Source organism: Branchiostoma floridae, chromosome 2, assembly GCF_000003815.2.
Source record: "Branchiostoma floridae strain S238N-H82 chromosome 2, Bfl_VNyyK, whole genome shotgun sequence".
NCBI classification, from domain to species: domain Eukaryota; kingdom Metazoa; phylum Chordata; class Leptocardii; order Amphioxiformes; family Branchiostomatidae; genus Branchiostoma; species Branchiostoma floridae.
The window spans coordinates 29,045,886-29,061,536 of record NC_049980.1 but is presented as its reverse complement, the minus strand read 5'-3'; the positions used below and the strand labels follow the sequence as shown (position 1 = coordinate 29,061,536).

Here is a 15,651-nt window from a genome sequence, read left to right as displayed (position 1 = left end):
GTTGTTCTGGTAACATATTGTTCCAACCATGGTTTCAACCAAAAAACTGTAAAAACAAAATATTAAACTGTCAAGAACGTCTGTGTTTTGCAATGGCCTACTTAAGTATTTGGTACGTTAACATAATGACTCAGAGTCAAAGTACAGGTAAATTTCATTATGACCCTCCTATTTTTCATTATGTTGCTGCTGTTAAATTAGTAATGAATGTACATTGATAAAAATTTGTTTATTCTTAGAGTACCACTTTGGAGAAATACATGCCACCCCACTATCCATGACTGTCAGTGGTTTTGACTGATTCATAGACATGATGATTCAAAGTACACATGTATGCCAGGTCCTGTCTTCTATATAGATGAGAGCAGATTATATGCTAACATTTGAGTCATCAGCCTTATCAATTTTGTCTTACATTTCCTGCATACAAATTTATATAGAGCCATTGTTTTAGATGTGTCACAGTTTGTTACGTTCTTGTTATTTGATTACACTGTCAGTAGAGTGTCAGGATGTGTGTCGCTGCAAAGGTCAGACTTGACAGGTCATGGGGTCAATGGAAGAGGCTAGGACTAATTCACAGGGAGGTGTAACAGTTGTTATTGGTCACAATATCATATTTCCATATGCTAGTCATATTCATCATAGACTCATCAATGCACACACCAAGCAAATTGCTTAATTTGCATAATCAATGAAATGCAATTATACAAGACATACCTTGAATGATTAGGATTTTCATTTTCATTTTACCAAATCATGTTTTGCCAGACTAGGTGATTTGATTTGATAAAATACAAAAATCTGGCAGCTGGTGATGATTTAAAATTCTTAACATTCTTTCCAGTCAGGATTCTTATTAAGGTCTTCTGGCTATCCAGCCTTGTCAGGAAAAATTGTTATGAAATTGTCGTTTCATACAGCCTCCCTGTGATCATTCCCGACTTTCTGTTTCTCATAATAATCTTGTGGTGTCCTTACCTTGTTCCTAGTGTTCAGGTTACAGTTGGAGGATATGAGAGGCTGGGCCACATTGCTGTATCCGTGCCAAGCCGCACAATGAAGGGCAGTCTCTCCATCCTGCGAGGGCACGACAGGTCAAATATTAATTAGTGCTATGACCATAAATAAAATCTAATGACCAGGGCTGTCTCCAGCTTGAAGTTTTTTCCATCCCACTCATTGCTTGGGAGGTCATAATGTTCATTTTAGTTGCTAAATCTGTCATTTTAAGCTGATAAAAACACATTCCATAATCTATTTCATGTAATGAACTTTAGATTTTTGGGAAGGAAATTAGGGTAAAATTTTTGTCCGTCTCAACAAGCAAATTTCCATCCCAGGACATCTAGGGATGGGTCCTGGAGACAGCCCTGCTACGACAAAAGATAACACATAAACTCTTACAGCTCTTGGAAGAACATCAGTGAAATGTGATTGACCCTAAAAGCATGCAGGCTAATGACAGCATCCACTAGGATCCTATCCAAATCAGATTAGTGTCAATGCAGCTGGGTCATCTTTGCTGCAGGATGTCAATTTCCTTGCATCTGCTTCCCGTGACAGGGTTAATAGTTACTGACTCATCCTGAAAATGCTTCATGCAGTCAGGTTGCTATTCACTTTTGAAGAACCAAAAGAGAAAATTATCATCATCTTTGGGTAATTCTAGCAGACGAGCTTTAGGACATACGTTAACTTCTAGAGGAACTAAATCTTAAATAAGACAAAAAAGATAAAACACACATAAATAAAGTTTAAGTAACAAAACACACATTCTATGAAGATAAGATATGCTGGATGATGAGAACAACAAAGAACACTGGGATGGAAAATTCATGCAGTCCTTGTAGATTTACATGTAGTTAGTTCTGATCTACATGTATGATGACTAGCTTGGTTTGGGCACAGCAAACCATCTCAAGTACATGTAGTTATTGGACTACAATACTGAGCAGACCAGGTTGTTAAATGGTTCTGACTAGGTTCTGATTAATGTTTCTAGTGATCTACAACCAACCAAACCGACATGCCTCTGACCACATCTCACCTCAGTGTAATTTCTCCACATTTGAAGGAGAGATGCCAGAAGATCGGTCACAGAGATCCTGCTTTGTATAAGGCACCCTTTTCCTGTCACAGCGATCTTCGTCCATACACGGGCATAGCACAGTTCCTCATCATAAATACAGTATTTGTTGTCCGCCACTTTACCTCCAATGAGTAGTTTTTTTTAAATAAATGCTTTTTCTTTAGACGCTTCTTGAAGTCGATACCATTAAATTCTGCTTTTAACACAAGCACACTGTCCATCCATTTCCTCGTGACTACATGTTGCAGAGGGATGACATGTTGCTGATCTTGGCATATTCACGCTTTGACCAGTAAAAGTTACAATGGCTGGATAGCCATACTTTTACATTATAAGTCTGTTACTTCTTCTTTGCCTACTATGTACTATAATGTTAATATCGAAAGGACTTCGAAGGATCGCTCTCGTCCAGAACTATGTACAACACAAAAATTCACACCATTTACATTGTTACAAAAATATCAGCCTTTGACTCAAGACCAGACAGATCAACAGATGAGACAGAATGTGCAGAGGACAAGTAATTTGGCAGCTCCTGATTTGCAATGGAATGGTCCCCACATGCACGAAATGTAACGGCAACAATCCCTTGCATAGTTCTGTACAAGGAAGTTCTAATGACCCAGATACAAGGGTTTGAAATGAATCACGTGGAGCTGTAAAACTGTACAATTTCTTTGATACTTCAAATTTTACAATTGTCTCTGGATATATGCATTGTCAAACACAGCTCAGGTGCTTTCCAATGTAGGTATTAGTATCAAAAAAGGGTGTTTTGGTTGGGGAGCTATGACTGAGACTGCATCTGCAGCTTCAACATTTGAGTCTTGATTCTGGACTCAACCTTCCTTGTTGTGGGGGGATCTTTCTGATTGCTGGTTTCAGTACTTTTCTGGGCATTGCCTTTTCCGGGTGTGGAGACAAAACGAGGTATCAATGACGGCTTTTTACTGCCGGATGCTGGTTTTGCTGCCTCGTCACTGCTCTGGGGTTGGTTGGCTGGAGTTACAGTCAATTGGCTCTTGACTTTAGCTCCTTGTTTGGTTTTCTGTTGTTGTTGCTGTTGCTGCTGCTGCTGCGGTTGTGCTGTAGAGTCCTCGTCAGCGTACCCTGGGCTTAACTTGATGTTGATGGTGCTGTCCGGACTGGTGTACATCGAGCCATAGCTCTTCAGCTGAGCCTTACCGCTCTGTGCATCTGTAGTGAACTTGAAGACGGCTTTGCTAACGCTTCCCATCGTCGTGGCCCCCACGGGTGTGCCCGGTCTGGATCCTACAGGAGAGGTGGGGCCCGAGCCGGGGGGAGACTGTATGGGGGTTATCACTGTACCTCCCGAGGTGGTAGGAGTTATTCTGAACCTGCCTACAGGCTTGGCAGCAGAGGTAGGGGATGGGGACGGGGTCTGTGCCCCTCTCTGGTCCTCGCCGTCGGAAACGACACTGTTTTCAGGAGACACGTCGATGCCGCTGTCTCGTTTGGCTTGAGCTCGTAACCTCAGGGTTTCTGCGAGGTCGCTACGTCTGTCCAGAAATTCTCTCCTGTCCAAGTATTCCTCCACCTGATCGCCCATCTTTCTGTCGGCGGCCTTCGTGACCGACTTCCTGATCATTCCCAGCAGGGAAACGTCACCTTCCACGTCAAACAGCGTGGGGGAAACGGCTGGAGAGTCTGTCTGCGTCTGAGCGCTTACTCGCGTCGGTCGTCCGACGGCCCCCCTGACCTCCTCCGGTGCAGGTGCACCCTGGGGACCAGACTTCTCCAGTTCTTTGATTCTGATCCTGAGGTTGTCGATGATGGCACTCAGCTCTCTAGTGGCAGACTCCTGAGTGAGGAGCTTCCCCCGCAGCTCTTTGATCTCATCTTCTGCTTTCGACAGGTTCTGTTCAGTCACTTCGTTCTTGAGCATCCTCTTCTTTAATGTGGAGACTTCCGAGTTCAACAACTTTGATTTCGTCTGTTCTTCTGTCAACCTGGCTTTTGCCAGCTTCAGATCCAGATCAGCTTTCTTGGAAGTTTTCTGCAAGGTTTCATATTTGTCGACATTTTCTTGAATCTCTGACAATTTTAACTTCAGGGTCTCGACTTCTTTATCTTCTGCGTTCAGCTTGCCTGTTAGTTCCTTCACTCTTTCTTGTTCTTCGTTCAGCCGGTCTCGTAGTTGCACTAAGGCTGAATTTGGATCTCTTTGCATCTTTTCTTCTTGGGCTAGTTTTACTTTCAATTCCCTACACTCTGCTTCGGTTTGAACCAACATTAGCTCAGTGTCTTTGTGCTTTTCGACACGTTTCCTTAGAGTGTTCACCTCTGAATTAAGAAGTTTAGCTTTTGCTTGTTGGTCCTTCAGTTTTGCTTTGAGCTGATCGATTTCCCTACTGGGAGTGCCTGTTTTTCCTTTATCGCCCGTTTTGGAGCTAACAGTTTCTGTTGATTCTAGCTCTTTCTTCAGTCTTTTGATTTCTTCTGTCAGCTCCTTTACTTTTTCCTGCTCCTGCTTCAGTTTGCCAGTGAGCTTGTTATGTGCTGAATCTTTCTTGCCAGCACTTTCTACAACTTCCTTCAGACTGCACACTTCTGCACCCAACTCGTCCAGCTTTCCGGAGAGCTCCTTGGACAGCTTTTCTTCACTGGCAAGCTTCTTTTTCAGCTTTGTACATTCCTCCTCGGCCTCGTCCCACCTCTGCTTCACCACCTTCAGTTCATCTAATTGTTTTTTCAGTGCTTTAACCTCTCCCATCAGCTCACTGTTCAATTTCTTTGCCTGGTCCTCCTTCTCACCGTTCGAGGCAACATCCTTGGATGTGCCGTTGATCCCATTCTTGTTCTCCTCCACCATCATTCCCTGCAAGGTGTTCTCCAGTTTTGTCACCTTGATTTCCAAGCTGGAGTTGACATTTTCAGATTCTTTCATCTTTTCCTTAAGGTCCCTGCACTCTGACTGTGACTTGTGGAGAGTTTCTTCCACGCTTTCCAACTCCTCTATTTGTTTTTTCAGGATCTCGACTTCAGCGGTAAGCACTTTTACCTTGTTGCCTTCGTGTACGAGTTGTTCTCTTAGCTTCTGTTCAGTCTGCTCAGTCTTGACAAGCTTCTGTCCAGTTTTCTCCATCTCCTTGACTTGGAGTTTTAAAGCGTCTACCATAGACACTTCCCCTGTCAGAATGTGATGATCCAACTTTGCCTGCAGTTCGCCATTTCTCCTACGCTCTTCTTCCAGGGCTATCCGTAGGTCTTCCACCTGCATGTGGTCATCATCAACAAGTTGACCCAGTTCCTCTATTTTCATCTGGCCTTCGGCCAACTTGTTCAGATGCTTTTTACGTTCGTTAACGAGCGTGAGTGAAAACGACTTCAACTTTGTCAAGTCTTCCTTCAACAATTTTGTAGTCTTATCATGATCCTTCTCCTTCCTTTTGGCTTCTTCCACCGCATGTTCGAGCTGGTTCCGAAGCCTTTCCCGTTCGTTCTCCAGTAGAAACGTGATGTCCTCCGCTTGCGTCTTGAACTGCTGGAACTTCCGTTTCTCGTCCTCGAGCTCCTGGACGACCTTCCGATGACGCTTCTCGGTGGTCATCAGCTGACCCACCATCTTCTGATGGGTGATCTTCTGCTGCTCGATCAGTCCTTCCAGGTGGTGAGCAGAGTTGGCGTGCACCGGCGTCACATCCTGCGGCTCCCGCAGACTCTTGGCGTCCCGCTGGAGCGCGGCGAAGGGGTCCGAGATGCCGTACCTGTTCTCGATGACTTCCGACTGGCTCTTCTCCTGGGATTTCAGGATGCGGATGGTCTTGTCCCTCTCTCCCAGCTCCTGCTCCAGGAGGGAGACCAGCCGGATGAGGTCGGTGCGGCCGAGCTGCTCCATCTGTCCCATGAGTTCCTCCTTCGGGGGCGATCCTCCCTGAGCCTTGGGCTTCCGTTTGATGGTTGCTGCAGAACCGGGCAGATCCAAGGGCTTCATGATGGTGGCAGACACATTGGCGGAGGGTAGACAATCATTCAGAGGGGCCACACAGGGAGAGGGCAGAAATAAAGAAAATCAAATTAAGAAACTATAGAACAGAAAATTCAACAATAAAAAGCCAACAAACGAGGAGAGACAGGAAGGTGACAGAGGCAGCCATAAATAAATGCTTCAATATGTATCTAGGGATGTGTAATGAATGCTGCAGGTGAAAGCAAAGCACACGGACTGGGCAAAGCAACCTTATCCCACTCTAATCAGAAAGAACTGACAGGAAGAACGGTGCTACATTTCAGGAACAGAAACAGGGAAGTATAACGTAAATGCTTCCCCCTTTCTGTAGCCGGCATGTTCAGGGCGTGCCAGGAAAGGAAAATTGTTGCTCATGATTAGGGTGTCAGGCAGGCCGTCCCAGTCCCAATTGCCTCACAATCAATCATCCCCCCTGTACACTGTGCCCACAGTCCTGCATAGTAATCAAGGAAAGAGGAGACTGGTAGTCAATTCACCTTGTCCTGCAGATTCATATTCACGCCCAGGCTGCAGAGGTACTCCACGACGTCCGCATGGCCGTACCGCGCTGCGACGTGGAGCGGAGTCTCACCAGACTGGCGGGAGGGAAGCAGAGGAAATTGTTAATTACATGTGCAGGCTGATCCGAAGACATCTTCCAATTGAACACTTACACAACAGCAATACTGGAGAGGGAACGTCAGTGCCAATGTTAATCAAACGTAGTCAAAGCAGTCTGTAATTACAATGACTTACCAAGCTAGCTAGGGAGCACAATAAAGCTCCCATATAATAAAGATCCATCCCATGTGCATGTGACTTGTGCAATTTTCCCCTCGGGGAATTGGGACCAGAATACTGAAAGGTCTGGTAAATGTAACTGGTATGCACGCTGTCATGGCTTAATATGCAAGGCATTGTTTTTTGGGATACAATGATAAACTAGGCATTTGATAGAGAATACAGGATAGGTTAAATTCCAGGTAATATGTTAGGTGTGAGATATAGGCAGGATAGCCTGACAAAATTATATTCTTTCGTACATCTATATATATAGTCAACACTTACGTTGTGTCAGGTTTTTAACCTAACTGATAGATTATGTATTTTCAACATGTCACATGTACAGCGCAGTAAATTCCAGTTACATTACTTACAATGTATAATAACTGGAGACTTGTGCTCTACAGACTAATATAAGCATAAACTCTGAAGAAGATTTGTTGACACGTCCTTTATTCAGAATGATGCTTAGAATGTACATTTTGTATATGATGAGACCATATCATCACTGAATAAAGAAATAAAGAGAACATTTCAAGTAAGATTACAAAATGTTACATGTACAATCATGTAAATACTGTACATACATTAAATACCTTGTCTTCAATTAAACAATCATCATCTATCAATTAAACAAAATCTATCTATACACAGATTTTGCCATTCCAGTGTGGTTTGATTGGCAAAGCGACTCTCTCTAATGACCAGTCCCAATCATTTTTTTGCACGGCAGGAAAGACTTGTGGTACAAAAAAAAATTAATGTATAATTATTTACATGCGTTGGTTCAAGTGGTCTCTTTGTCCTGTTGATTAGCTAGTGATCGCACTTAGTCTAGTATCCATAATAGTATATACACATGTATAACCTTAAATGATTTTTCGTTAAATGACCTTACAGATATCTACAAGCCGCCTTGTATCGTATGAGGTTTGCCACCAGTGTGTTTAGCTCTATGTTGGTCTAAACTACTTTTCCATGAGGTAGAGAAATCACAACGATCACAGCGGTAAGGTTTTTCACCTGAATGTATAGCCATATGATGATCCATATAGTCTCTCCTTGCAGTGCAAAACCCACAATGTTCACACCTGTGAGGTTTTTCACCTGTATGTTTTTTCATGTGGCGGGACAGAGAAGGCCGAAAAGCTGTCCTGAACCCACACTCTCCACACAAGTACGATTTCTCCACGCTGTGTTTACCCATGTGTTGCTTCAAGTTGGTTTTGGAACAGGTAGAAAAGTCACAACTGTCACAGTTAAAACGTTTTTCCCCCTTTTGTTTGGCTACATCTTGTGAAACTTGGGTCCTATCAGCTGACTTCTTTCTGCATTTTCCATCCAGGTTAGCTTTCTCACCACTGTGGTTTACCATGTGTTGTACTAAATTGTCTTTCTGCACAGAGGAAAAGTCAAACTGATCGCACTTGTAAGGTTTCTGATCTATATGGTTACCTATGTGCTGGTCTAAATGACTGTGTGCTTTTTCACTTGCGTGTTTACTCATATGTCGTAATAGGTGAGCTTTATAAGCTGTCCTATATCCGCACACTCCACATTTGTAAGGTTTCTCACCCGTGTGGTTTGCCAGGTGCTTGTCCAAATAGATTTTTCGCACTGCAGAATAGTCACACTGATCACACTTGAAGGGTTTCTCGCCAGTGTGTTTAGCCATATGTTGGTCTAAACTACTTTTCCACGAGGTAGAGAAGTCACAATGGTCACAGCAATAAGGGTTTTCACCTGAATGTTTTTTCATGTGTCTTGATAGGTGAGCCTTACTTTCTGTCCCATATCCACACAATTCACAAACAAAAGGTTTCTCATCTGCGTGTTTTACAAGGTGCTTGTCTAAATAGATTTTCTCTGCAGCAAAATAGTCACACTGATGACACTTGTAGGGTTTTTCACTTGCGTGTTTCCTCATATGCCGTAATAGGTGAGCTTTATAAGCTGTCCTATATCCGCACACTCCACATTTGTAAGGTTTCTCACCCGTGTGGTTTGCCAGGTGTTTGTCCAAATGGCCTTTACGAACTGCAGAATAGTCACACTGATCACACTTGTAAGGTTTCTCACCGGTGTGTTTAGTAGCCGTATGTCGGTCCAAGGTTACTTTCCATGTGGTAGAGAAATCACAATGATCGCAGCAATAAGGTTTTTCACCTGTGTGTTTTCTCATGTGCCTTGCGAGGTGAGTCTTATGTGCTGTCCCATATCCACACAATTCACACACAAATGGTTTCTCACCTGTGTGTTTCACCAGGTGCTTGTCTAAATTGCTTTTCTGTATCGCAGAATAGTCGCACTGATCACACTTGTACGGTTTTTCACCCGTGTGTTGGGCCATGTGTCGTTGCAAATTTATCTGCCAGCTGGTAGAAAAGTCACATTGCTTGCAGCGGTAAAATTTTTCATCTCCGTGCATTTTCATGTGTCGTGACAAGTTAGTCCTATAAGCTGTCCTGTATCCACACTCCCCACACATGTAAGGCTTTTCACCCGTGTGGTTAGCTATATGAGTGTCTAAATATCTCTTCCACACGGTAGAATAGTTACACTGATCACACTTGTAAGGCTTTTCCTCAACATGTTTTGCCATTTGCTCATCCATTATGATATACAATGTAGTCTCTCCTTGCAGTATGAAAATCAAAATAGTCACACCTTTGAGGTTTTCTGGACAGGTGTCTATAAGAGAAGAGTGACAAGCTGTCCTGAACTCACACTTAACACTCAAGTACAATTTCTCTGATGTCTTTACCCACGTGTTGTTTAAAGCTGATTTTTGAACACAGAAAAGTCACATTGATCATGATTGTAAGGTGGCTGTGACAATTTTTTTTTGTAGTCAAACCTAGAACAGTTTACAATGTACGTTTCCTTGCATATATGACTTGTCCTGCTGCCTTCCCGCTTCTGTTGTCTGGTCCTCTCTGAGTGTTGGTCCAAAATTTACAGATGACTCAACGCTTGTCCATACTGTACATGTACCTAATAACCAACAGGAAAAAAAGAATAGTGAAAAACTGATCACGTACATTTGTACATGTATGACAAGAAATCACTTTCCCTAAGGCAATAAAATTTGCAATGGCTGGGACTATTGACAGGATTTCAATAAGAATATTGATTTTGTGATTTTATTGCATGACAGAACATTCCTGTCAATAAGAGTTTAATTTCTGCTCTTCAGTAACACTTTTTTCTTGCACAATTGGCGATATTAACAATAAGAAAAATTTGAATCAAAAGCCTAATAGTATGTATGCAACCAATCAGAGCATACCTTACAGCCTTTGATAATCTTGTGAATGACATCTCATGATCCTTTTTGATTAGACCTCCATAAACCTTTTCCGAAACCCACCCTTGGTTCTAACTTAGCCTGGAGCTCAGCCTTGTTCGTTTTAGTCTGCTCCCAAAGGTTGGCCTTCAGCAAACAAGGCTGATTCTAACTTGCATACCTGTGTGAAAATTTGCCCGTCCCGGACTAGTCCGGACCGGCATGAACCGTCAGTTCGAACCATGCAATAGTCCGAGGGTCGGACGGGTCGGTCGGACGGGATGGACGCTCGACAGTTCGCAGAACGGTTCGGGCGGCCATAAAGGGTCCAGATTGGCCGCTTGGACTAGCCCGGACTACGTCCCGGACTGGTCCCGGACGGCATGGTTCGAACGCTTTCGGGCGGCGGCCTGGAGCGGGCCGTTCGAACGGTTCGAGCCGGTACGGCTCCGCCCGGGCCGGACGGCCAAACGGGCGGTTCCCATAGCAACAAAGCGATCCGAACCGTCTGGGGGCGTGCAGAGCACCGCGGGGCGCCGGTTCGGACGTCTGCGGACGTCTGCGAACCACCAATTTACATGGCAACTGTACCTCCCAAACACCCGTGAAATGCGTAAAATCGTGCTGTTGTGAGGTGGAAATCGCTGCCCAAACAGTTCGGACGGTCTGAACCGCCGGAATGCCGTCACAAAATAGAAAGAATTTGAATGCAATTCATCCCTCTGCCGCCAGCGCTCCTATAGACAAAATATTAATGACGGCTTGAAGTTACAGAATGACACCAGCCGCAAGACAATCATTGTAAATCACATGTGCCCTCACTTTGACGTTATGTGCGTGCGGAGTCCCAGGAAACATTTGATTGCCCGCACAAACCATGTACAAAGCGTAAGTAATGGATTTCTGATGTCTTTCCGACTGAAGCGTGGTTACCAAACATGTGGTGGAGACACTATCACTAATATATGATACACATTCAAGTCCATAATCTAGAAGATTCATTTATAAACATCATTGAATGCCCTAATATATTCATGCCAACGCTAGGCACGTTACGCACCCAGCGGCGGCGAGGGTTCAGTGACCCCATCTCAAACGTAAACAAGAAGACGATCCTATGAAGAAGCCAAACATTTTGTTGGTGTGTGTTGAACTTTATTGTATTTTTTTGAAAGAAAGTTGTATCTAAATATTGAATGGTAATATATGTTAATCTAGTGCCACAAAATATTATTCTACGTGTCTAAAATAAGACTAGTTTTGATATAGGTGCTGGCCCCCATACGTGAATTGAACTCTCCCACACCTGATTGAAGCCTCCCGGTCCTTTGGGACAGCCGCCCGACAAGTGCGCACATGTCTATAACTCGTTGTTTGTTGTTTATTTTACGTTCCATGTGTTAATTTTTGGCACAGTTTGCACATCCATTGACAGGAATACCACTAAGAATGATGTCGTCATTATACCCATTTCCTTTGTGTTTCTTGCCTTTTTTCACGAGCAAGTTATTCAAAGACGGGAAAATACGATCCAGATATCAATTTGCGAGCCAGTGGCTAGGCCACACCCACACAGCGCGAAACTTTAGGTATAGAGGCGTGCCGCTGTCCATCATCACGTGGCGACCGACAAAATAATTAGCAACCATATCTCCGCTAGCTGGGTGTCATGCTGTCCATATTATAAAACGTCTGTACAATTATTATTGGAATCTTTCGTCAGTAAATTTACTTTGCGCACTTGTAAGCGACTTTTGACAAGACTGGCCGGTGTTCCCGTAAAGCTTTCCTTCTGTCCTAATCCCAGCAAAACTGGTCTCCGGGGACAGCCGCCTACCAGACCGATTCGTAGGGCAGTAATCAAAATGTCACACTACAACGGGTCTCCAATTTCTGGAAGGGTGGCAAAATCACCAACATCCGGCCGCACCTTTGAGCTTCGGCCGTAAGGCACGATCTACACACAGTTTTTCCCGATATCGGCGAGTCTACAACCATTCGCCGACAGCTTTTTTTCATCGTGTAGATGGAACTGCTATATCGCCATTACGATATCGGGAAAATTTCTCCCGAAAGGTCCGGACCATTCGTACGAAAGCTTAGCAGGGGTCCCCGATAGCTTAGCAGGGGTTCCCGACAGCTTCCGCGCGCGTGTAGATGTGTCCCGACTTCGGGAAGGCTCATTAGCATACAACGCGGGCTCGTTAGGCTGTATAGCTGTTTATGACTGCAAGCGCCACGGGTGTCCCGCGGCCAGCGTTCCAGATCCCTCCCGACACATCCACCGATATCGGTAAAAACTGTGTATAGATAGTCTAGAATCTACTTAAATTATTCAGCAAAGCAAATAGGATGTAAAATCTGCTTGTCTCTAGTGTATAGTTATTGTGCATGTGATTTCATTAACTTTTGTAAAATCAACGATATTCAGAAGGCTTCAGAAGTACCACGAGTGTTATCATACAATGTTGATTGAATGAGTAGAGATTAAAAGACGTCACCCTAGAGGATTATTGTTAACCTACGCCGTAGACGTTTCAACTTTCACATCGCTTGATAGATTTTTATGCCCGTCAAAGGCACATGTGTGAATAGCAGGCGAAATCTTTACTTGCGGCACAAGTAAATAAACGCTTTTTGAAAAGTTGGTAAGGAGGAACAATATTAAACGGGGAGGATTATTGTCGAGGAAATTCCGCTCGTGAGGACATGGATATAACGTCCTTGGGAGGAAGTTACTAGTATGCCATGGTGAGGAGAAGTAATTCTATGGAACGTTGATATTAATATTTTTCAGTTGTAGTTGTACTCTACTCTCTCTACTCTATATGAAGCATGGATATGGACACCTGACGTGATAATTCAGATTACGCTTAGTCTACAGTTTAGTCTTTGTTCTGTGCGTTTAGTTGTTACACAACATTGGGCATGTACACAACCAAGATACGCTACTGAAGTACAGAGAAGAAAACAACTTCGTTGGAATTTCACAGGTTTTATCCCCAGGGGCAGGCAGGCGAGTTTCTAAAGCTTGACTCCCTGCTGACAATAATCCCGATAGCCCGTCCGAACGGTTCAAACGGTTCGGGATTTACTGTGGCGTGTCCAGAGATCCGCCTGGCTCCGACATGTCCGACCCGTGAGAACGTTGCCCCCAACCAGGGAGGTTTTATCAAACCCGGGACATTGAGGAAACAACTTCGTTACCTTCGTCATGGATTTAAAATTACCTCCGATCAGTGGTGTATGCGGAAATTGTAAGACGATCATAATCACATCATTATCTTCGCCGAGAAGGTTATATTTATGATATAATTTGCAACGGTACGTGGAAACATGACTTCCTCTTTGCTGCAACAAGTGAAAATTACGTCATCATACTACTGTGTTTCCACGAAAATGGGCGCTGAAACAACATTGTGCATAATACAGCCCACAGGAGTCCCAGTAAGTGCAGAAAAAATTCATGGATACTTCAGTTAGCCAGGATTTTGACTGTGCTGTTGATAATTTCACATCTAACACACTTGGTAACACAGCTTAACGATGTAAAACAGTTTCTTACCAGTTCAGTCTTGAACAAGAAGGGATGTTTGTATTCCAGTCCGTTCGTATTCCACGGAAGTTTCGGCAGTCGGTTGGAACAGCATCAGAACATAATTCCACACAAATTGTTTGTGTTGCTAGTCCTTTTCCATCTCTCCATGGCAGTTTGATGCATCCTGACCCGAAACGACAACGTACAAACCCCTCACGCGACACCTCTTCCAACTTATCCATGATAGTCTGTACATTTAGCCTTAGTATAAGACTAAAAAGCGGAAAAATAACACAGGACATCAGGAAACGGTTTACTGATGAGTTTTCAATTTGAAATGACCGCGACGCACGCGCAATGCTCATGTTATCCCCAGGGGCAGACAGGGGAGTCTTTCAAGCTTGACACCCTGCTGACAATAAACGTGATAGCCGGTCCGAACGTTCAGAACGGTTCGGGAGGCACTGTTGCGTGTCCTGAGATCCGCCTGTCCCTGGCCCGATCCAGGGCAGTTCTCTAAGTCTAACCTTTCATATTACGAAAGATGAAGCGTCCAAATTTCTCAGGGGAACATGACACCGACCCGTAGATTGTGCGTCACCATCCCCAACCCCTATCACTACTGAATGATTTACGACGCACGGGTAGTGAATTGTCTCTCCTTCTGTAAGTGTAACGTGGATGCAGCCATCCTGCCATCCACGGCGTTTCTTTATCCGGTCGTCGCTTCGACTAACGAGTAATATATTTTCGAATTTATTGTACATTTGTGCTCCTCAAGCTAATTACAGGTCAATATGATAAAGTAGTTCTAACCCTTCTATCAAGAAAATAAGTCATTGATTACTCATGTAAAATGGTGGCGTTAGATGTTCGGCTAACCGTTACCCGTGCCCTGTTTTGGATACTGTACTCCAGCGTGACACAGCACTGCACTTGTTTTTAGTCCCACTTTCTTCATATAATGTCAAGGGGAATATTACTGGTCAAAATCAACAAGTTTTAGATAATTCAGAGGACCAAAACTCGATTGAAGTCTCGCTGCAAAGTTACCGGTAGTCAGGTCGTCCAACAGGTGCTCCAACTGGTACGACTCGCAAAAAAAATTCCTCTTCGGCCAAAGCCTGCGCTCTGACTCCAAACGGTGGTGGAAATTTTAGAAAGTGAGAAACATTTAAAATATATTGCACTTCACAAATCATGTTAGGTATTGTCCACAAGGCGAGGTAATGCCGGACGTCATGAAAGGTAATAAAGATACTAAATACGTTTTCAAAATTGTCTCCCGTATCATTGCACATTTGGACAGAATCGCCGCTTTGTACCATGACAATCATTGGAAACGTAGAGCTACTCAATGTCGTCCTATTTGTAAAGCGCCAGGGACAATTATTTAATCCTAGGGTAGAAAGATTAGTTCTACAGAGAACAATGGTGGTCTAGAGATCTGTTAAACTTTTCTCCGCCCGTTTTAACGCCGTGCAAGCATGATCAATCCCGGGGTGTGTGGTGCACCGGTGAAAACTTGTGCCATGGTGACCTACAATAGTATTGTCTTTTATTCTTCTTATAGTACTTTGCTGCACTGCGTTTGGAAGACAACGGTTCTATAGGCGCGGGCAATGTAGTTAGCAAATCAAACAGTGCAGCAGAGTGGAGAATGTAGCGTTTGTGTGAGTTAGAAACGAAATACGGAGTGCCGAATTGTAATTCGCCATGCCACTGCGTGACTATCCACAAGGTATCTGCTGTTACGTTTTTCTCATTTACCGCTAGAGAAAAATAAAGAGACAAACAGAAACAGGACTAAAACATATTCATTCTTCATAAGAACAGATTTCGTAACAAAAACGCATTCATTATGTTCCTATAGATCAATAATTCATATGTATATTAAGTTATAGACCTGACGAAAGTCGCTTTACTTTTGTCGTGTCAACAAAGATTTTATATGCTGCATGCACGGCATTGGTGTACGAGAT

The 15,651-nt window shown here is 43.7% G+C and overlaps 1 protein-coding gene across 1 annotated transcript in view; it reads right to left on the bottom strand.

Annotated features, from left to right (window-relative positions):
* Positions 1–15,651, bottom strand: part of LOC118409135 (death-associated protein kinase 1-like) — an 80,662-nt gene that overhangs the window by 9,247 nt on the left and 55,764 nt on the right. Inside the window, exons 15-19 of the mRNA XM_035810004.1 lie at positions 6,560–6,658; positions 2,881–6,041; positions 2,482–2,506; positions 2,051–2,233; positions 922–1,080 (exon numbers count right to left, since the gene is read on the bottom strand). Coding sequence (XP_035665897.1) covers positions 922–1,080; positions 2,051–2,233; positions 2,482–2,506; positions 2,881–6,041; positions 6,560–6,658 — 3,627 coding nt within the window. The remainder of the gene's footprint in view (positions 1–921; positions 1,081–2,050; positions 2,234–2,481; positions 2,507–2,880; positions 6,042–6,559; positions 6,659–15,651) is intronic.